The sequence below is a fragment of the Phalaenopsis equestris genome, unplaced genomic scaffold (assembly GCF_001263595.1).
Source record: "Phalaenopsis equestris unplaced genomic scaffold, ASM126359v1 Scaffold000123, whole genome shotgun sequence".
Taxonomy (NCBI): domain Eukaryota; kingdom Viridiplantae; phylum Streptophyta; class Magnoliopsida; order Asparagales; family Orchidaceae; genus Phalaenopsis; species Phalaenopsis equestris.
Genome location: NW_018164565.1, coordinates 1,649,918 through 1,674,361, shown reverse-complemented (window position 1 = coordinate 1,674,361; position 24,444 = coordinate 1,649,918). Strand labels below are relative to the sequence as shown.

Here is a 24,444-nt window from a genome sequence, read left to right as displayed (position 1 = left end):
AGTAAAATTACTTTTGATAATCAGTTTCAACTGAATTTCTAATATTTTGTTGTCAGTTTCAGGAACTAACCTCTGGGAGGATGATGTTAAAGTACTTGTTTAATTCTAAATTTATTTCCAAACATAATAATATTATGGTATGACATTACATGTGAAGTTATCCTAATTTTCAATATTTTAAATTATTGATTCCTAGTTTATTTAGAATAAAAATTTGTCATCTTTCCAATGTAAAATTTGTCAGTTTTTTAAACATCGTATATTTTTTTTCTCCACAAACTTACAACCTTACTACATCATTTACTCTAATTCATAGTGATATGTGTGGTCCTTGTAAATATCTTGTAAACTCTGAAAGAAAATGAATTATAACATTTATTGATGATCACATAATGTTAAGTTGGGTGTCTTTAATGAATGAAAAATTTGAAGCAGAAATAATTTTTAAAAACTTCTACACCATGGCACAAACATAATTTCAAAAACCTATTCAAATACTATTAAGTGATAATAGTCAAGAGTATTTTAAAAATATTTTGGGTAATTTTTTTTTCAAAAAAGGAATAGTTCATCAAAAGCTCTGTCAACATCCTATAACAAAATGGTGTGACCGAAAGAAAAGATAAATACTTATTAAAAGTAGCTCGGACATTGTTATTACAAATCAGGTGTCAAATAACTTTGGGATGAAATTGTTCTTATTGCCACATTCCTTAAAAATAAAATACCCGATAAATTTTTAAATTTTGAAACACTTTTTAATATCTTTCCTAAAATTTACCTAATAAATTGGCTAATGCCTTCTTTACCTTTAAAGATATTTGGGTGTACAATATTTTTTCACACTTATAGTCATAAAAAAGGAAAAAAAAACTTGAACCCCGAGCTTAAAAAGTTTGTTTGTTAATTATGCTCCAACCCAAAAGGGGTATAAATATTTTGATCCTGTTTCTAAAAAAAATGATTGTTATATGTCACCTTTTTTTAATTACATTTTTTTTCACCTCAGCAAATTGAAGAATCACAAAATAGCATCTCCTCAACCTTGATCGTTCAACCTGGAAATCCAAATTATATTATATGAGGAGATAGTGGGTTAAGCTTTTTAGATATTGAAGATGATTCAGGTCTTCCTATAGTGTCATTTCATGATATTCATAATCATAAAACAACTAACAAAGAGAAAATTGGAAAAAGAATTACAAAATTGATTCATTTGATAATGTGCACTCGCGACAAAGGACAACTAAAAAAAGAGTTTAAGAATCAATTGCACTACCTAGAATCCATGAACCCTCCAGGTAATATCCTCACTAAGCCTTTATCCCATGATCAATCTATTTCATGTTCAAGTTCTAAGTTTTCTAATCCTAAACCAAAGTAAAGCTTTAATCTTAAATCTAATTATTCCAGTCTTTCCATATACATATGTATTGTTCCCAATACATCTTTGATCTAAATATGTTAAATTAGACTTGGAGTGAAAACTTTAAACGAATAATTCCTTGGATGTAATTGTATCAAAAACATTCCAAAAAAATTTCTCTATGGTCCAGGTAGTCTCAACTTCAATCTTTAGAACATGGAAAATTGAATCTAATAAATAAAAGTTACAACTCTGTCCAATAAACAGACCATCCAAGGAGTTTTTGAAATAAATTTTCTATCTTAGAAGGCCTTATATAAATGTTAAACAAAATTTTTATCATTTTAATTTTATGGCACCAAAATTTGACAAGGAGCTTTAAGTCTTGTCAAGTTCAATCTGAGTAGAACGAAAATCAGAGGCTAGTCTGATGATGAAGAGGGTAACAGTGTTAACAAGCCTCATGTTGATGGTGCACTATAACACTCAAGCTAGTGCATAGTGCATAAAGTTCAGATAAAATTCAAGCATAGGACCACACTAGTGGGGACTATTGCACCTAAAAAGGCGGGTGAAGATGAGGTATGTGGCGCATAACACATTCTCCATGTCTGCACGTTTTGTGCTGCTAGATAAGGTAAAATATTATATGGAGAGAAATATCTCAACCTAGCAATGTAAAAATAAAGCATTGAATTATCACAATTATTCAAAGATTGATAATACCATCGCCATTTATAGATTGGTGAGCATGTCTCAGAATAAAATTCTGGAAAGATCTTAGGGGAGATCGTTCACCAAAACCAACAATATTGCAATCATCATGTGAATCATCTCATTTATATAGATATAATTTTTTTTTCTGACATTCCAATTTTTGTAGGTTTGTTGTTGCTTCTTTAGCAAGAATATTAAAAGAAAGGCGATTTAGACATGGAGGTTGTTTTTAACAATGGATTAAAAGAATAGAGATTTTGAAACAATGGCTAGCAAATGTTTGTTCTTGGAGGTTTCCATCACTCAGGTTCTACAAGGAGGTTGGAATGGACATAAAAGTTAAAAAATTGTGGAAATTAGCCATTTTCTTCAGATAAAGGTGATACCTTTCTAGGGCTCCTCGATGGTGTTCGGGAAGCAGATTTAGTGGGAAGGTTGTTGGGGAAAGACAAGGAAATGAGAATATGGGAGTTGCGTTGGAAGGCGGTTGGCAACATCGGCGGCTGAAATATATTGTTGGAAAGCCAATTCAAGCAGTTTGACGGCTGTTTGGACTTAAAAAAGCAGGTTAATGAGAAAACAACGAAGAGCAATAGGCGAAGAAGAGTCAACCACCTGCTCCTAAACAAGATATAGACACACCAGCTGTAAAAGAAAGATGATACAACACTCCTTAGAGCATAAAATAGAGAACGTCTCTAAACATATTAACAGTAGTCCGTCTCCAAAAACAGCCAAATACATACATAAATGTCTCACAATAGAAAAGAACCTAATTAGAAATAAAGAAATAGGAAAAACCAAAAATGAAAAAAAAGTGTTGAATAGCGAACGGGAGATATCCTGGGCCTAAATCAATTCCCGCAATTGCGGGGATTTGTTTATTCCGTGGTATTACAGAAGTCATATGAGTACGATAGTACTTTCACAATTCGGATGTTTTGCATCAAAAGGAGACTAGAAACCTCATTTTCTATCACACCCCATGATAACACACTCCTCTAGTTGACTCTCTGGTGTGATTCAACTGATTGCATATACTTCCAACACACATTCTAGAACCTAATCGTTAGGATAAAGCATGAGATAAACTCAGCCACCTAAAATCACATAATACAAAACACAGTACTCCAATAAAATTGAAACATTTAAGTTAAGCATAAGCAATCTATAATATTCATTTGAATATATCAACATATCATCTAAAAATACGCCAAATTTTTAATAAAAAAAAATATAAAAACTTCATCTGTTATTCTTGGAGGTCTCTAGCACTTAGGTTTTGCAAGGAGGTCGGAGTAGACATAAAAGTTAAAAAAAGCCATGGAAATGAGCTATTTGCTTCAGGGAAAGGGTACTAGCAAGCTCATTTTCTGTCAAACCCCGTGACGACCGCCCTCCCAGTCGACGCAGGGTAAAAAGTCTTTGTTTGATTTAGCTGACTGCATATAAATCTAAACCCCATTCTGGTATCCTACTCTATGATAGAGTGTGAGATAAACTCAGTCACCTAAATTCACCAAAACACAAAACACATTACTCCAATAGAACCGCGTCACTTAAATTAAATAGAAGCAATCCAAAATATTTTATTTGAATATATCTACAATACGATTCAAGTATAGCAATTTTTCTCTTAAATCCTTCATAGTCAATAGTTCCTAATTAATTTCTAGGTTATTTTGTGTATAGATACCCATTAAAGGAAATAAATAAAGCAAGCTTTCCGGTCATTTTCTTTTTCTGTATTATTGATAAAACTAAAATGAAAATAATAAAAAATTATTACACTAAAAAGATTATACCAGCAATACTTATGTAATAAAGTAATAAAGAATAGATTTAGATGGCATGTACAACCAATAACATTAAACAATAATAGGTGTACGCTAAATACAGCATTGGCAGAAGTAAAGCCCGAAGTAGTCAACATGAACATCAAAAATTTACAAAGTTGTCGATAAGTGTTCCAAAGTTCTAATTTTCAAGTCAACTCTCAAAAAAAAAAATTTGTAAACATAATGAGTTATGCATGATTGGCAATCATAATCACTAATTATATGTGGGACCCCAAAAATCAGAGAAGGAACCGGTGAAACGAATCTGGAAAATAAACAACACGAACTTACCATGCCTAGAAAGTGCGCAATAAGAACATCCCAATTATCATTAAGCAATGAAGGCAGCAAGTGTTTGATGACACCATCATCTACCTAACACATAAAATTACAACATCAAATGCAAAATAAGTATAAAAAAAGGAAGTAAATGAAGTACAGAATCCAAATTGAAAAAAAAAGGAAGTAAATGAAGTACAGAGTCCAAATTGAACCTCAATACAAAAGTTCAAACTTGAAGGAAAAACACATACCGTATCAAGATCTTTAACATTAAATGAAGGATAAGGATATGACTCATTGAAATGATGAGGAAATAACTGCACCCACGTATCATCCCCCATCATCAGCACTCTTTTTCCATTGTTAGCTAACTGTTTTCCCAGTAATGAAATTAAAAATAGGGAAATTTACATACCTAGCACACAATTCTTATGCATTTACAGATCTCACAACAAAACTTTCATATTTACATACATAGCACTTTGGTAATTTAGACGTACGCAATAAAAGGTGTGTTTCACTTTTAAGAAGCGGAAAAAGTAACTTTTGATGTGATAGCAAACATCAGAGTGATATGTGTATAAATATGAAAATTTAAGTCTGAGATATATAAATACATAAAAAATGTGTGCTATGTATGTAAATACCCCATAAAAAGATTGAAGTAGAGAATTAATATAAGTCTGTGCTATTCATTTTAAGGATCAACATAGGCAAATTGCTACAAATAAACCTGAAATATCAAATTATCTTCTACAATTGCAGGAGCTCCAAAACTATTGCCGACATCAATAAAAGTTGGAAGTCCGCCAGTTGTTAGTCCCTGCAGCACGAGGATAAAATTACAGCACTCAGTAACAATAAAAAGCATCAAGAACAAGCCAAAAGATCAAACTTACGCTAAATACTTCAGGAAAAGCGGAAGAAAACATGGAAAACAAAGATAAACTAACAGGAAAAGCACAAAACGGAAACATATAACAAAGAGGCCGCTTGGTATCAATTTATGCTTTAGCTTTCTTTCTAAGTTTTTGTTTTGTTTAGTTTATGTTTTAAATTGAATTTAAAATACATTTGGTATCGAGCAGCTGCAGCTCATTAAATGTCTGTTTATTTTTTACAATTTGAAAACAGATGAGTTGCAGTTGTTTTGAAATAAATGACAATTCTGCCCCTATATTGCAATATTGTTTGCAACAAAACTGTTCATACGAGTACATTCTATACTTAAAAACAAGCATCCAGTGTTGAACATTACAAAATAAAATTAAATAGCTCCCTAAACAATGAGTAGTATGCCTATCAAAATTAAAAAAATGACTATTAAAATAGTAATTAATAACATGATAACATTATTTTTAAAATGCAGATGATGTATGCCGCGGGATAAGCCGTCCACCAGGAAAACTGTCCACGCCCGATCACTCTCGGTTGTATAATCTTCCAAACCATCTGCTTACTTAAAATAGTCAGTTTTATGTGATTCTCCTTAGGCACATGTATACCTCGAAGTAAGCAGGGAACATTATAATCCGCATTAACAGAGTAATCCTCTCAAGGTACCGAAAATCCTTGAGCTCATCTTTCCTGAAAACTTAAGAACACATACCATTAAATATAACACAGCTAAAAATTAATAACTGAAGAAATTAATTAAAGTTTTATGTGGTTGTGAGGTCTCGGAGAACTCAATATATAAGCCAACGAATTTGTCACAACAAAAAGACCGAGGATCTTATACAAAATGATTCTTTGTTGTCTTTAACCCACGTAATATCGAGTTTATGTGTGTCTCATACGCATATCACCAAAAAAAGAGCATCCAAAAGAACCTCAAAAATCATAGCATTGAAAAAGATAAGGAATATAGTTGTTTTTATTAGGATTTCACATGTGACACTAATCAATAGCGACATACAAGTCATCGAGAAGAACCTATAAGGTTAAACGTCTCATCATCAAACATCCAAAACCCACAAAAAATATATATACATAGTATTTAGGATACATATATCACCCACAGTTACCTCATCGGCCATTCAAATGGGAGAAAAATATATGCAAAAGAAAAAGTACATATTACTTCAAAAAAACTGATACAATAAAATATAAAACGCATAAGAAACAAAAATATATATGATTTGTATAAAATACTGATATGATAAACAGTGAATATTTTCAACAATAATTATAATAAACATAAATAAAAATTAATGTTCCCTCCAACTATAGCATTTATAATTCGTTCTCTCAACTCCGTCATCTCGCTTGCACCTTCCCTATATTGAATGCAGGTTTTGGGCATCTCAGCAGAGATATGTGAATGATCCCCATCCGCCTTACAGAAATCAATCTCGTTGCGTGAAAAATGTCATCGAATATAATTTTGGAAAACTATCGTGGCAATTACAATCTGCATTTGTTTGAGAAATGAATAAGTTGACATATCACGATGTATGACCCATTTTTTCTTCTAAACTCCAAAAATCATATCAATGACATCGCGCAAGATGTGTCTTTTATTGAACATTTTTCTCTTGCCCCGCGTGACCTTTACTGACTCTATCAAAATCAGGTACGTGATATCTATTATTAGGATAGAGCTTCAGATACTCTTTTTGCAACAGATACTTAGCATTGACCAAAAAATATTTACCTGTTGTGAATAGAACGATTAGTATTAAAAATTATGTGACTAATTCAGTCTCAAGTGAAGCACATGCTCAAGTCACATACAGTCATGTCATTCTGCGTCGGTTACCCACAACGATAGATTAATGCGATCTTTTCATTATTTGGAACATATGCATCTAAGTGTATTACATTGATTGCTCCAATACAATTCTAAGAAGATAAACAAAGGTAACTTATTTATTATATTTATTTTGAAAATTAAAAATATAAATAAAAGAAATTATCTTAAAATATGACATATACCGCGCATCGTGCAAAATCTCTGTGGGGATCTGTTTGAATGTAAAATTTGTTGGTTTTATGACATGTGATGAAAAGCTAACAAGTGCATTCAACCCTAGTAAGAAATATTTATAAAATATTTCGGAAGACTGTTAGAATCGCTCAACAGCTCCTCACATTAATTCATTTTGTGAAGTCGTCCTGGTAGGGCAATGAAGTTCGTGATTTTTGTTCAGTTCCTTCAATAGACTAGTGAAGACCTTCTGTGTCATATGGAATATATTGTTAAACCTAGTTGAGTGGCTCCCAAGCAACTCATCAACCCATTTGTCACCAACGTACGATGATATGATGCAAGAAGAGCGCTCATTGTACAACAAACACATTATAGCTGCAACTCTCTCTCTGCTTCTTTCTCTATTTTCATCCATGTAATTCAGTGTAGAAATAGCTAACACATAAGCATCAACGAATTAGTTATAATCATATAATGTTATAAACAAAACCAACTTCAAAATAAAATTGCAAATCAAATTCAACATCGTCCCAATGGAAAAAGTAAAAAACCATAAGCAAGTAAAAATGTCCAATGCAGCAAAAAAGGCAAATGTCACACAAGAATACAAAGAAAATAAGTTATCCATCAAATGTCACTATTCGCATAAAAAATTGTAAATAATGCAACATAAGGTCAGGAGTCATCATCATGAAAAAATTTTTTAGGGTCGGGTCTTTAAGCAACTTCATCGAGAACAAATACAACAGTAATTCCTCATAAATTTTTGGAGTTCCCTCCAGAATACACATAATATGTTGTACAGAAGTTGCTTGTAATAGGTCAGGGCATTGGTGCATGAAGCGACCAACAGTAAAATCTGACTTGAAATGAAAGTAGCTCCTTTTTTTTCTTTTTCTCAACCCAGAGACGCTTTGACCAGCTAGTGGACTCAACTTCATGGAGGTTCAGGCTGGAGCTTTCATTAGAATCACGTGTTCAGTTGTCAATTTTCAAGGATGCCACCAAACCCACCTCACTAGAGGCACATGCATTGTTGCTTGTTGCCATGAAACCACCAAACATACGATCTTGCTTCTCTTTCAGCTCAGGATCGATGTCGCTGTATTTAATTTTTTTCACAGCTTGCATCATCTACAAATTCATATGACATGTTGATGGACTTGGAAAAAAATAAAATTGGCAAAAATAGTAGACCTCACTCGAAAGCATCAATTAATCGTTTTATCGGATCCCAACTTAAGCTCGTGGATCCTCGCTTCAATTCCTTTTGGATTTTCTAAATTTTTTTAGTTGTTCCCGCTTATTTTTTAACTGTATCCTATCGTACTACTTATCTGCACTTTCCATGAATTTTTTAATAATATTTTGTCAACCCTTCTAGTTGAAATAGATTGTCGGTCTATTTCCCAATTCGAACTCCTTCAGGCAAAGATCGCAAAAATATTTTTTTGTATCCTTATCCTACATTACAGATGAATCAGCCTTTTTGGTCTTAACCATTGTGTATGCTAAAATGAAAAAAACTAATCAACATAAATTTTAGCTGCAAGAAGTATTAACCCCAACTCAAATAAAAAAGTAATGCCGCAAATCATCAGCAATGTCTTTCCATACAACACATCAAGAGCACCACTACCACCGTCTCCACACAACATATCAAGACACAAACACATTCACAACAACACTACAATCATCTTCACACACACAGCACATCCACAACACTACTACCACTAACTCCACACACCAACACATCCACAACACTAATGCCACCAATTCCACGCACCAACACAAACACAAACACAACCACACACAAACCCCAACCTCCATCAACCACCACCACCACAAACCAACCAACCTACACCACCTTCGCCTACACACCTGCACACGCGCGCACCAACCACACTACACCACCACCTCTACATCCTTCAACACAAACACATCCACCTTTACATCAACACTATAATCCAACATTAACCAAAGGTACAATGATTGAGCAAACGGAAAACCATAATCCACCATCAACCAAAAGGCACCCCTTTGCAAGTATTTTCACAATAAATCAAGAACATAAAAGAGAAAACATAAAACCAAAATTCAACATCAACCGAAAACCAACACCCATTTCCGAGTCATTGCAAGCAGGATTCCCAAAAATCTCAAAATCCAACATCAACCTAAAACCAACGAAACATAAGCATTTGTCAAATAAAAAACCATGAAATTCTCAACCACAAAGAACCACAAGGTAGGCATTACCCAACACGAAGAAGAACCACCGCACAGAGAAACCTACAGCTTCTCGGGCACAAAAGCATTAGGAAAACCAAAAGCCACACCATAGTTAGGGTAAAAATTACCTAGCACGAAGAACCACAATACAATGAAACCACCGCAAAGAGGAAACCACAAAAATCCTGAGTACATACACATTTCCAAAAAATTACAAAATAAGAAAATATTTAAGGTAAAGATTACCCGACACGAAGAGGAACCGCCGCACAGAAAAACGACAACTCAAAAGAACTTCAATCAAAAAGTACTGCACAAAGAACCACCGCACAGAGATCAAAAGATCCGAACATAGTGCAGAGCAGAAAGAGGAGAGGGAGAGAAGAACTCACCACAACAATTAATCCAGAGAAGTGAGAGGGAGAGAAGCACAACACTATCTGTGAGAATCGCGAGAGAGAGAAAGGGGAGTTAGGGCAAATATCGCGAGAGAGATAGCATAGTGAGGATCGCATGAGAGGAGAGGGGCATTAGGGCAAGACACAAGAGAGAAAGAATAGCAGGAGAGGAGAGGGGCAACCACATCACATGTATACAAAGGAACGCGAGTCGCAGGGTCGAACCGCGGCTGTGTTTCCTTCGGCTTATTCCTATAAGCAGTCGCGCTAGAAAAGCCAAATAAGAGAGATTCGCGTTCCTTAGTCGTGACGCCCCCTAAACGCTGCCCCAAACGGACTGTAAATACGTATTTTTTTAATTGAATAAGCAAAGCAAATTATTGTAAAAAACTCACTTTTTCTCTATACTACCATAGACACGGCACTTGATATTCAACTAAAATACAATCCACTATAAAAAATAATGTCCATTCAATAATAAATAATTTGTGTTTTTATACTTTTGGTAAAGAACATTTACATACATATATAAAAATATACTGACCAAGTTCGTCAACTTCAGATCTAAATTATAAGCATACAATATGCATAACAAATTAACATTTATGAAGTACTTTACTTTCAATGATTATGGTTGTACAGACTTTTGACAACATAGATTTACAATTAAAATTTTAGAAATGTTAAAATAATACTTGGCACTCAAAAAAATTTGAATCATGATCAACTACACATTTTTATCTATACGACTATAAAAAAAGGCATTTGATATTCCACTAGAATACAATTCAACATTAAAAAGATGATATCCATTAAATAATAAACAATTTGTACCTTTATCCTTTTGGAAAAAAATTGAAATAAAAAAGATAAATATATAAGTCAGATCAATTTGAGTTCTATATTATAAGAATACAATATGCAATAATATTAACTTCATTAATAAATTGATAAGTTCGAAGTGCTTTAATTTCAATGATTTTGATTGTCCACACTTTTGATACCATAGATTTGCAATTAAACTTTTAGTTGTGTCTAAATATTAAGTATAATTATATATTTCAAATAATATAAAAATTTTTCAAAGAAAAATAATTAATTTTTTTATTTTATTAAAAAAACTCTTTTGCAGTACTTGTATATTAAATATCTAAATTTAAATTATAAGCATGATTTTTATATGTTATAATAATTTTACAATAAACTATATAAATGAAGGCATAAATTAAATTGCTTTGAGTTTTGAAGCAATTGATTACAATTTTCTTTAGAAAATTCGGAACACACACACACCAATCTTTAATATGTATGTATGTATGTATGTATGTATGTATGTATGTATGTGTATATGTGTGTGTGTGTATAATATAAAAATTTTTCAAAGGAAAATAATTAATTTTTTTATTTTATTAAAAAAACTCTTTTGCAGTACTTGTATATTAAATATCTAAATTTAAATTATAAGCATGATTTTTATATGTTATAATAATTTTACAATAAACTATATAAATGAAGGCATAAATTAAATTGCTTTGAGTTTTGAAGCTATTGATTATAATTTTCTATAGAAAATTCGGAACACACACACACCAATCTTTAATATGTATGTATGTATGTATGTATGTGTGTGTGTGTGTGTGTGTGTGTGTGTGTGTGTGTGTGTGTGTGTGTGTGTGTGACCCCATCAAGCTGATTCTTCGGATGATGAATGATAGGTCTATTCCAGGAGGAAGAAGAAAAATGGAGACCGACTCCAACTCGGGAACATATTGGATGATACATTGGTTACTACTGGCAATGACAATCATCTTACCAACTTATTAGTTTGCTCCTTCCCTAAAACTAGAGACAGAACTTAATTTAAGTAGAATCTTACAAAAGGATACCTTAGTTTATTGATTTCTGTCTCATGAAACAAATCTAACAGGGGCGAGGCTGTTAGATTTGAACTTGTACCATTCCTTGAAATATCACTTTTAACCCTTATAAAATATCATTTTATTTTTCGTTGCCTTAGCTATTCTCATGTTCGACCTAGGGAGATAATTTATACCCTTTAAAAAGAGGTCCGTTCAGCCCCTGGATTCATTATATATATATATATATATATATAATTTGTTTAAGCTTATATAGAGAAGCTATTGTAACTTTTTATGACATGATTGTAAAAAAGTTGTGGAAAAAATATTTTATTGGAAGCTAATACAAGTATTATAAATATTTTTTTAAAACTGGGCAGAGCTTTCATACAGCTGCCGCACTTTGATAGATTTAGTTCTCGGAAGCAGCTTTACACAATAAAACTATAAAAAGCAGCCAGAAAGCGATGGTCAAATATATGTGCGTTGGTCATCTAACCGCATGAAAAACAAATATGTGACAAAAAAAAAAGCCCCAGAAAGGCCCTATGTGCACTAATAGACATTCATGTTTACTAATTTATCTAAAAGACTCGTCGGATGGGCTAAATGGTTAAACCTAACCTAACTTAGTTTAACTTAATAAACTAATTAATAACATATTTAAGCCTACTTAGGCAGCACAAATGCTTTGCCCAGTTAACCAAAGTTACAAGAGAAGATTTCCGTGATTTAACAATAGGGAAAAGAAAACGAGGAGGCACAATAACTCATGACCATGTCAGAATAACATCAAGGTTGGCATAGAGGTCAAAACGGATAGTCATAAAAATTACAACAACAAATGAGACCTTTCCTCCACGAGATATTTAACAATTAAAGGCAGCATATCTACAAGGTTCATCGTTATGCAAAAGCCTTTCCATACAACTCATCTATCTAAAATTATCATCAACGATATTGCAATTTAAATCACCTCATCATCATTCAAATGGTTTTTCATTTTATGTCATGAGCTCATGCAAATGTTGATTTTGCCAAAGCTCATTCCACTTAAATTTGTGAATATTGCATTAATGATCCCAGAAATATATAAATTTCGAGTAAATGGCCGCCTGTAAACGACCCCCTCCTTTGTGGCCCCATCTTTCTTTGCCCTTCTTGCTCACAAAGTTTTTAATTTCTTACCACCTTAACGGAGGGATACAATGTTGTTGTTGTTAAGGCTAGAAGTGAGGGGGGAGACAAATTAAGACTCGTGGAAGGGGAACAAGCACAGGAAGGTAATTAAGAAGGCACTGAGAAGCAAGTGAGGAAAGCAATTTCATGAAGATTAATGGAAAATGAAGGAAGCAGCATAGTGTTTTAGGAAAGTTTTTTCTAAATCAATATTTACGTCAATTATGAATTTTTTTGAATAGTTGAAGCATGAATAACACCGTATAATGAGGATGGTGTGCTACCAAAGGTTAAGGATTTGGTGTTATAAATTGATAACAAAAGATAGGGTCCTGAGTAACTAATAATATAAAAGGCCTGTAAATACCTCTAATTTTTTTTAAACATGATATTGAGCCCACTATCTATACTAACTAGTTTCTAGATCTTAAAATACATCAAACTTCAGTTATGCAGATATGGAAAAAAAAGGTATGAGAGACACAGGAACCTTCAGTTAGCACCTCGCAACAAAAGAAGAACAAATGCACCCACCAATAATAAGAAAGGCAGATAACAAAAATCAAATCATACAAAACACATTAATGGTTCAACCTCCTAACAAAATTTTCCATAGTTACCATTAAACCAACCTCTCCCCCGTTCTCCACTCAGATTAACCAAAAAAAAGGGTGCATCAAAAAAGGCATACAGAGCACGATAGTAATTCGGCTTCCAAACAACTTTGTGGCATATTTAAAAGTATATCACATCCACACTCCTCTTGGAAAAAACATACGCATAAGGGTGTCAAATCGGGTTCATGTGTCAGGTTAGCACTTAACCCAAAATTGACCCAACCCAAAACTATCAAAACTATTTAACCCAAAATTGACCCAACCCAAAACTATTTAACCCAAAACCGACCCAAATATTTAATGGGTCATAAAGCCTAACCCGAACTCGACCCACATTTATTTTGATTAGCCTGAACCTGACCCACATCAGTCAATTAATATATGCATAAAAGCTGGGCCGAATTCAAATCAATTTCCAACCAATTTTGAGTTGATGGATCAGATTCAGATCAATTGTGGCTTGACGAGTTAATTTTGGGTCAGTTTCGGGTTTATGGACTAATCCAGAACCGAAGAATTAAACTTGTTGGGATTTTTTTCTGAACTTGACCGAAAAGTTAAGCAAATCAACCCAAACATAGATTCATTTAGTTGGGTTCGAGTCAACTTGGCATGCTCCGTCAATTTTTAACACCCCTCCATGCATACACATAAAAAAAAGTAAATAAAATCAATGCAATTAGACAAATATTAATAGTATCACGGTTCAAACTAACGGCATTTAACAAGAGATCTAACGGAGTTCAAATAAATACGAGCCGAGCCATAAGAAAACATCCAAAACCAACCAGGTAACCAAATCAAGGATTCAAGCCCAAACCCGTTTTTTCAAGTTAGGGCAAGCACAGTTGGTTAGTGCATAGTTGATTGTGTTGAGTAAAATGGGAATCTTCATGACCAAATCCCAACATGTACATGTCGCGTCGATCAATTTCAAATATATTACCAAATAAACAATAATTCATATGACAGAGTCAATCAATTCGATCTCCTAACCCGTGCACAAATATATTTAAAAAAATAATCTTATGGATATCATGAGAAAGGAAACGGACATGGAAAGATCCTGATAGTCTATGAATTATTCATTTTTCCACTTAACATTGACAAATTTTACGTTTGCTCACAAGCATGCGGCTCTAGCAAGACATGCATGACAAGAAATCAAACTAAAATAAATTATTTATCTGTTGGGAAGTAAAAGCTAAACTTACTATGAGAAACAAACAAGAAGAAAAATAAATTCTCCTGAATTTTCTTGGCCGTTAATGGGTACTAATTATTACACAACCCCGTACAATAAACTGAGATTATCACTTAAAAATATTGCTCGTGCCTAGGCACGCATCCTATAGCATTTGCTTACATAGGTGTAACTCCTTTCTATCATAGGCATGACAGGATGAGAACGAACGCACTTATTTGTAAATGCAGTACATAGGTTAATGGAAAAAAACCAAAAGAACATCTAGCAAAACCTCGCTGAAAATGTTAAATTCCTAAACCATCTAAATCATGGTTGGCTAAACCAGTAGGTTTCGAATGATTATTTGAGGAAATGATCATGTAAGGAAATAAATATAGTATTACGACTGCTTAACCTGCAACTGGTTGATTGTTAAAATCCACAAAACACATTTAAAAATACATGATCCATCTCATCATTTGTTTAGTTGCGACCAAAGTTGAAAGTATACTTTCTGTAAAGATCGAGATAGTAGCTTGTGTTAAATAAAAAGGTCTTTTCTTTTCTATATCGAGAGTCAAGATGGAAGGATATGGAATTATAGATTGTGTGTTGAACTGAGTTTTAGGATGCATTTGGGGCAGCTTGTGCTTATCCAGATAAGTCGTTTATCTGGAAACGCGAACCAAGGGTTCGACCCGCGTTCCGCGTTTAGTATAAAAAAATAACTGTGTTTTCGGATAAGCTGCTCAAACGCAGGTTTCAAACGATTAGACGATGTTTTTAAAACGCCGCTGCAGCGGGTAAGTTGCCCCAAACGAAGCCTTAGTTACTGAAAATATTATAAGGATCTTCAATTAAAGCTATTTAAAGATGAGACATCTACTGAAATAAATGAAATGTTACGCCAATAGAAAAAATGATTACAGCATAAACATCTGGAATTAGAAGAATAAATGTGGCACAATATGACATATATTCAATCTGTGCGGTCTTACTAAAAATTAGTCAATGTTGCGCGATAAAATGATACAAATTGCACAATAAAATGATACAAAAATGTATTATGATTAAGTATCTTTGATCCATTATACAGAGAAAAATGATATATGTGAGGAAATGATTTCTTAAGTTAAAGTTGAATAGCTGAAATAAATTAAACCATAAAGAGTATTATTTCATAAGAGAATATCATGAAAACTTAGTTCCATAAGAGAATAACACGAAGTCTTAAAGATCAATTTTATAAAATGATAATCAGGACAGGTGTATTGTATGGACCCAATTGTCAAGTACAAAAGTCATTGTTAGCAAAGTAGAGTAAAGAAAAAATGAGCATATTGATTTGATGTGTTGCAAAAATATAAGAAATGAATTTAAGAATGATTAAATTAGATGGCAGAAGACTAACATCTATTGAATATAGAATAGTAAAAATAAACTTTATTGAGGGCGGGGGAGTAACACCTATTGAATATAGAATACTAAAAATAGGCTTTATTGGTTTGGAATCTAAAACAGATGATAGAAAATGCACTAATATAATGGGTATTAAAATTAATGTTAGAAGTTATGCAAAGATTTACATGGAATAGCTTGTTGACACATTCAATACTCGATAAAAATGAAAGAAAAATAATAATGAAAAAAAGGCAACATAAACAGATAGACAAAGATTGATGTTGATGAAGATGATGATCATCATTATGATAATGATTTTAAGTGATTTTTGGCTTGAGTCGCGTTTAATAGTGTTGGTTAGCTCTTGAGTGAAGAATTAAGTGTGATTTGTACTTGTGGCACATTAAAAATAAACATCTATTTGTTTCATCCAAGACTTCTATACCTAGAGAAAGCCTTCATATACTGAAAATAGGCTAGGAGCTTGCATACTTAAACGATCGCAAGAGCAAACTAACGAGGAAGCAGAAAAATGGTTAGCAACTTATATCAGAACTAAGCACCTACCAAGAGAGATGTAGTTGCTTTGCCAGAATGAATCAGAAAAAAAAATGATGACAAGGCACTAATTGTTTAAGGCTTTTTTGGGATCATTTTTTTAACTCATTTATTTAGTGTGTTTTTATATGTTTTTACCTTTTGTTCCTAAAAACAAATTAAAAAAGTTATTGAAAACATTTTAATTTTTCGAGTGTTTTTAAAAATAATCATATCTTAATCAAATCTGTCAAACATATTTTGTTTCAAATTAAAACATAAACAAAACAAACTAAAATAAAATTAGAAATTAAGAAGTTATCCCAAACGGCCCCTTAGTTTTAGAAATGCTTCTGCGAGTTTAGGCATCTATTAGTATGAAATACTGAAAAGTAAAATTTTAAGGCTTAAACCATTTTCAAAGAAAAACTTTTTTTTTTTTTTTGTGTGGTTTAGTAGGACTATAATGAACTGCACCTTGAGGCGTTGCAAACTTGTAGTTGGCGGATCAGCAATTGCCTTAAAAATCCTTGCTTTCATGGCCTCATCTGATGCCAGCTTTTGCAGCACCTCTAGCTTGTCCATCCATGGCTTCTTCTCTGGTAGAAAGAACCAATAGTACTCCATCAAAAACAAAACTACATGCATAATCCACCTATTTATCCGAAACATGGCAAAAGCAAAAGACAATGATTAAAACAAGGGAAAAGAAATGCTCACCTTCAAAGAAAATACTCGGCGCCACGAAATCGAACCTAAAACCACAACAACAAGCCAAAAATAAGTACTTGTCATCAGAACGCAGAGCAAGCTTCGATCCACCAGATTTTGTTTGAGTAGAACCAAAAAAAAAGGGAGTTTGGGCAAACAGAAAGAGGCACCTTAGGGCGTCAAGGACGATGATGACGAGTCGGTCCACGGCGGGCCTCGTCCAGCATTGACTGTTGTCGCTAGCATTGAGTGGACGATCACCGGAAAATGATGAATCGTTTATAGGAAAGTGAATGGAACACGGTGATTCGAACTGATCAGAGCAATGGCTGAATGAAGAGAGCTCGGTTCGGGTTAGGAGAAAGCCGCGAGTAAAGAGGTAGATGGCCAAGGAATGCAGGGTGAGAATCAAAAAGAAGGGACGTATCAGATCCCACTTCGAAGCAGCCTTCGCTTTTATATCAGAGGAAGAAAAAGAATCGTGGTGTCCGGCCGTAAGCACAGGCCACTCATCCAGGCAATGCTTTGAACCTTCTCCCATGACAGTCGCAGAGTGGAGGACTCACTCAATCCGGCGATAGGAAGGAGGCCTGAGAAGCTGGAGGTGGAGGATTCAAATCAACGATCAATTGGTGTATGATGTATCGGTGGCCACCACCGAGTGAAAGGCGACGACTGATGCACGCATACGCAAGATTTATGCGATATTTAAGCTGAAAACGGCCATTTTTTATCCTGCAGAAACTTAAATCCCGTTTGGCCTCCTTGTTGCCTTAACTCCCGCATTCAGTAAATCGTGGCATTTGTTAGAGCAGGATCTAACCTTGATTTGACCTAAATCCTGCCAGACAATCCACTTGGACAGAATAAAGCCAGGGATTTTATAAATCCGGATTTTACTGATTTCGAACCAAAAGTAAGATACGGAGTTATGAAGTTACCTTCCTACATCTGCCTCCATAGTTTCGGTTAGAAGCGGTGCGGAAGAAGAAGAAAGGTGGGAACAGTTGCCTTAGCTCTAATTGCGACTGTATCGCAAGGGTTCGGTCACGAAGGCCATGGTTTTGGTCGAAACCGGGAGAAGGCGAGCGATGTAGTAGAGGGTTTTCGCGCCGAGGGGAAAATATTAAATGAGGATGCATAAATTTTTATTCTGTATATTATTCATATTTTATTATATTTTAAAAATATTCTCATTATTATAATAATATAATAGAATATCAATATCATCACAATAATACATGAATAAAGCGGAATAATATAGGAAAAATACTCCCGTGTTACCGAGTCATATCACATAAAAATTTACGTGTTTCCTGGAAGCAACACGTCTGCATATCAGTTAAATCTGAACATAGCTATACGTTAGGAGTCCTTATGTAATATTTTTCCTGCGCGGAAGGGAGAAGCGAGGATGGTAGAGTTGTTTTAATTTAGTTTTATTAAAAATATTTTTATTAATTTAATTGATTAATAATTACTTATTAATTATAATTTTATTAAAATAAATATTTTAAATTTTAAAATAGGGGAATTTAAATTCTTAATTAATATAATTGATTAATATTAAATGATTTCTTGATAAGTAATTAGTTTAATAAAAATTAATAATTTATTAATTTAGATGGTGCTTAATATATATATATATATATTTTCACTTAACAAATTCAACAACCTAAAGTATGAGTTTATGAAAGGTGATGTAGGACAGCTAGGGTTGTAATCAAGCTGAACCAAGTCGATTATATCATATTTCATATTTGGCTTGGTATAATTATAAATTGTTCATGTTCGGTCTGGGCTTTTGTCGAGCTTTCATATATTATTTAAGCTTGATTTATTTGAATTTTTTAATTTCTAGACTTAATTTATACTTTATTTCTTTATAACAAGTGAATGAGTATTTAAACGAGCAAAAAATTCAAATGAATATCTAGATTTTCATACGGAAAATTCAGTAACTAATTTTATAAATTTGGTTCCAGCTATTAATTTATTTAATATAAACTCTAAAGCTTATAATATCTTAAATCTTGTTTCTCCTCCATTTTGCCCTGAATCTCTTGCTTAGGGGATGCTTAGTAGAATAATTTGTGTACCATTTAAACATTATTTAACATAAATTCTTACAAACAACTAAAAATGGCAACTTTAAAATCTAGAGAAACTTAATATCAACTATTTATATATCATACAGTATGTAAGCTATCAACGAACGAGTTAGTATTTTATTTAATTAAATTTTATTTAAATAATATATCATATATCATACAAGTTATAATCGAGTTTAATATCGAATATTTAACAAATTATTTGTCAAACAACAAATAATATTACGATCCCGAATAATAATGTTATCGCAAGTTTTATTAATGTGCACATTGAGAAAAAAACTCATATGATTTACATAGCAATGAGAAAAACATATAATAAGCCTATAAAATGGACTGGAAGACACAAAAAAGTAAGAAGGAATCCCATAATACATTCTAAAGGAGTATAATTAAACTATAGTTGGGGTGGAAGCGAAGGCAATGCAATTGTGGCATTAACTTTAAGTTGTTTACTAGATGAAAGTTAAAATGAAAGAATGTTAATTTCTTTAATAAAAATCAAATTAAAAACTTAACAATATATCCAACCCAGTCTTTAGACATCTTAGAATGGAAGGCCGCCCTTTGGCAAAGCATTAATCTTGCTCGGCTAAGGTGTTCTGATTGGTGGGCCCCATTAATCCCAATGCAATTAAAAATCTCAAGCTACATTAAAATCCAAGCTAAAATTAAAACTTAAAACACACTCCTAAGCCATTAATTGCTTGATTTGATAGCACACAAATGATAAAAATGAATTTCAAATCAAATTAAATTTAAACACAAAATTGGTTAGAGACACAACATGTTAAGCCACGCATAATAGGTATAATTGCTAACCTACTAACTTAAACTTAGATTAGGGTACTTAGAGTTGATTGTTAAGTGTTATGTGGTTTTGTGATGTGATGAGTTATTTGACATGAAGTTTTCATGTTATAAGATTGCTTGTATGTTAAACTATATGTTAGGATGACAAATATCTCCTACAAAAAAACGTACCTGACAAGGCAATAAATGCTCAAGCAATTTAAAATAAGAAGCCAAAATATCTTCTTGTAAATGCTATTATTTTTAGCATAATAGAAGCCTTAGCATTTGTGGATGTTAGACTATGCATGTGCTTGTACTTGTTTATGTGGTTCTACTTGTCAATTAACCCATATTTTGTATGTTCAGCCGAGTTTTTTTTTTATTTTTTTGGGTTTCAATTGTAATTTAAAGTAAGATTGGAGGTAGGGTTTGGGGCAATTGGATAAGCAAGGGTAAAGTGCATAACCTAGTGAGAACTTGTGAGGCCAAAAGAACATCTAGTAAAAAGAAGGCAATATATAGAAGAAGGATGAAAATATTTATAAGCCAACCATAGCTCTAAGTTAGTTTATACAAGGGCAGAGTTTGACTGGCTTATTTTTTGTAGTTTTTTCCTTTTAGGGATTGTTGTTATCCCTAATATACATTGGTCTTATATTATTTGATTTGTTTGCAGTGTTTTGCTTGTTTACATTTATGCTCCACTTGAAAGTATGTTGTTCTAATATTTCTTTTATATGCATGATTAGCACTACTTAACTTGGTAGGCTCATATGATAAAATTTTTTTTCTTACTCAACTCAATTAACTAAACAAATATTAATAATAAAGTTGTAAAAAAGAAATATGACTTCTCTTAAATAATAATAATAATAATAATAATAATAATAACAACAACAATAACAATAATAATGATGATGATAATGATAATAATAATAATAATAATAATAATAATAATAATAATAATAATATGAACTAGAAAACCTACACAAAAATTTATCCTTTTACATTGCATGTTGATTCATTCCTTATTTTTGGGCGCTTCACCCATTACACTTACAGGTTTATCTAACATGTGAGAATGATTGTCTTTCCTAGAAAATTACATTAATAAAAATATATTTGGTTTTCTATACACTTAAAATTTAGCACAAGCATCTATGTATTAAACTTTATACCCTGGATTGGATTCAAATAAAATTAAAATTAATAATAAATTAATTAAGAAAAGCTACCAAATTTTATATAAATTAGATAAATTGCATGCTTGCATATTTGATCCACTTGATTTTCAAGGTTAAGACATGATTCCTATTAATTATCATATATTTATATAACAATTTTACCTATCTTAATTGCATGTTATTAGACTTCATGAATTGGAGACGCTATATGGCTTACTTGGCTACCCGTTTTTCGGCAAGGTCATAAATATAGTAGAGTTGGATCTCATTCCCAATTGATTTTAAACTCTACAAGTCACATTGCTTATCATTAGACTATGTTATAACTTTATACCTAACAAGTAATGCTTGATTTATTTATACAATTTGAGGCACCCTATCACCTCTCATTACGGTCCAAGTTTTACTTCTTGGGATTCTTCTCAATATTATGTTGTGTGAGTGTAAATCATAAATTTATAGTAAATCGAACAACATAAATTAAAATTAACTCCCAATTTAAAATCTACATCCCAATTATATGATTGTTTGAAGCACCACTGAGCCTTTTGGTATTTGATGCTTCCAAGCATTCATCCATTGGCCTTCGATAAGAATTATCACAAAATTGAATAAATCTCAATTAAAATCTCAACAAAATGATCTTGAATACTTTACTTTAGTAATTTATAGAAATGTGAAAGATATTATTTTAATTGAGTGTTTTTTCATGGACAATTTCTCTTATAATGTAATCAACTATAAATATTTGCCTTTATGGAGAACCTCTATATTGGAATTGATTAAACTCAATCCCACAAAAATTTGGCAGGGGGAAATCTATGAAAATGTATAGGGTCAGTCTTAAATATATTTATTTTATGATCAAATCAAAATTTAAAATTTATTATTATCTCTTGATATGATTTATTATTTGTAGTGTATTATTTGATAAAAAAAAAAAAATGAAATAAAACTCTTACATGATTGACATCATTTGTTTCATGTACGAGTGAGATAGCGCGTCACTTAATTTTCGTGGCTAATCATTCTTCCAACGATGACCTCAAGAGGGATTTTCATCGGATTATAAGTATATCTAGAGATAACTAAAATGTAACATTTAAGACATTAAAAATTTATTTACACAATTAATTGTGCTCTCCAACCTTCTTAAAGTTCTTAATATATTCACAAGGCTTGTAAACACATTTTAAAAGCCTTGTAATGGAAGATCCCTTGTGCTATGTTTCAATCATATATTAATTTATAGTCTTGATAAAGAGAGCCACATAAAACACTTAATTTTTATTTTTTTAATATTTAGGGTGATTTAGGGTGAAGAAGCTGCATACGACTATTAAATAATTTTTTTTTTTTACAAAATTAAGCAAATTCTGTAGAAATTGTATTACCAATTTTAGAGCTATACTTGACTTGCCATTCCCAAATATTTCACCGAGGAATGAATTTTTCATAGCTTTGCCACATCTTATAAATGATTCATTAGTAACCCTAGCTCAATCATGACTCATACGATAAAATTACTTCAAAAGAATTTTTTTGTGAACTCAAGATGTTCAATAATGCTAAGGGTGTGTTTGAGAGAACTTATTTGTAGCGGTGGTGTTTTCAAAACGCCACATTCAGTTTGGAAATCTCATTTCAAGAGTTTTTTATAAAACTCCATTTTTATTTTTCTACTAGACGCGGATCGCGGGTAGGACCCCACGATCCACGTTTTATGTCCGAAAGACACGACTTGCCCCTCTCGTCGCTCTCGTTCCTCCTCTGCCCTAATTTTGCACGTTGCTCTCGTCGCTCCTCTCTTCTCCCTCACCAATCGAGCACGGATAAACAACGTTTTTTTTCTTCTCCCACACTGTGCTGCCGCTCCTCTGCATTGCTCGTCGCTCCTCTCTTCTCCCTCACCGATCGAGCACAAATAAATAGCAATTTTTTTTCTTCTCCCGCACTGTGCTGCCGCTCCTCTACGTCGCTCTCGTCGCTCCTCTCTTCTCCCTCACCGATCGAGCACAGGTAAACAACAATTTTTTTTTTTCTCCCGCACTGTGCCGCTCCTTTGCTCTTGTTTCGTTTCCATAGCACTTGCTTTGATTTTCAAGAAATGCGAATGAATTTCTTCTTTTTCAGTTGATGGATCAATTTTAACACGATTCTTACACCTAAATTTATATATCTTACACGTATATTTTATATGAATACCTTACACCTATTATCTTACACGTATATTTTATATGAAAATGTCGTGGAAGTTGCCTGGCTCTCAAGCATCACCAATGGCTTTATAACAATAAATATCAAACTTTGGATGCTAGAAATGTAAACACATAAGAATTTTGTGGTTTCTATGTAAATATTCCATATAATGTCATGACATGAATATTTTTTTAAGTGTTAATACACTAATGCACGATTGCATTAAGAAGTTTGGTAAATTTGTAAAAAGATCTGCAAATCAGCTGGTTACAAAAAACACAAACCAAACAGCTGCAGTTTATCCAGTATAAGGGCAGATTGATCATTTTTCCAGAATCAGCTGTTCTCTAAACGCACAAACCAAACAGACAGACAACTTATCTGGATCGGCTGCTTATCACCAGATTATCAGGATAAGCAGCTTATCGAGATAAGTTGGATAAGCTGTAGCTACCCAAAACAAACCCTAAATCAAATCTAACTCTCAATGACATTCTCCTTGATCCCCAGGCTCCCTAATTCCTCTAAATTCATTCGAACTCACATGTAATGCATTTGCAGTTGGTATATGTGATGTCTTAAGCTAAGAAAATCATCATGCGGTCTTTTACAGTGAAAACTTTAATGAATCAAAATATAGATACTATATTTATCAAAGAAGATTTTATGTTATCATTCTTTCTTTAGGATAATAGAAGAATTACCCTTTGCAATGAAAATTTATTCTTAACAATGACCATCCTGTCTTTAAATTGTATATTGTAATTTTCTTAAAAATTATAATTTATGTCACAATTTTTCGCGACGACTCATTATATATTTTAAAATGCATTATTTTATTATTAAAAAATAGAAGGCAAATGACATGTATATATAAACATGCATATATATATATATATT

General features: G+C 32.6%; 1 protein-coding gene across 2 annotated transcripts in view; it reads right to left on the bottom strand.

Annotated features, from left to right (window-relative positions):
* Positions 1-18,356, bottom strand: part of LOC110021136 (GPI ethanolamine phosphate transferase 3) — a 72,730-nt gene extending 54,374 nt beyond the window's left edge. The window contains exons 1-7 of one of the 2 annotated variants that reach the window (XM_020719489.1): positions 18,197-18,356; positions 17,426-18,111; positions 17,265-17,299; positions 17,022-17,143; positions 4,937-5,026; positions 4,455-4,574; positions 4,213-4,296 (exon numbers count right to left, since the gene is read on the bottom strand). In XM_020719489.1, the coding sequence (XP_020575148.1) occupies positions 4,213-4,296; positions 4,455-4,574; positions 4,937-5,026; positions 17,022-17,143; positions 17,265-17,299; positions 17,426-17,796 (822 nt within the window). In that variant the 5' untranslated portion in view covers positions 17,797-18,111; positions 18,197-18,356. The remainder of the gene's footprint in view (positions 1-4,212; positions 4,297-4,454; positions 4,575-4,936; positions 5,027-17,021; positions 17,144-17,264; positions 17,300-17,425; positions 18,112-18,196) is intronic. The other variant, XM_020719490.1, reaches the window with a different exon arrangement.
* Positions 18,357-24,444: the final 6,088 nt, after the last annotated feature.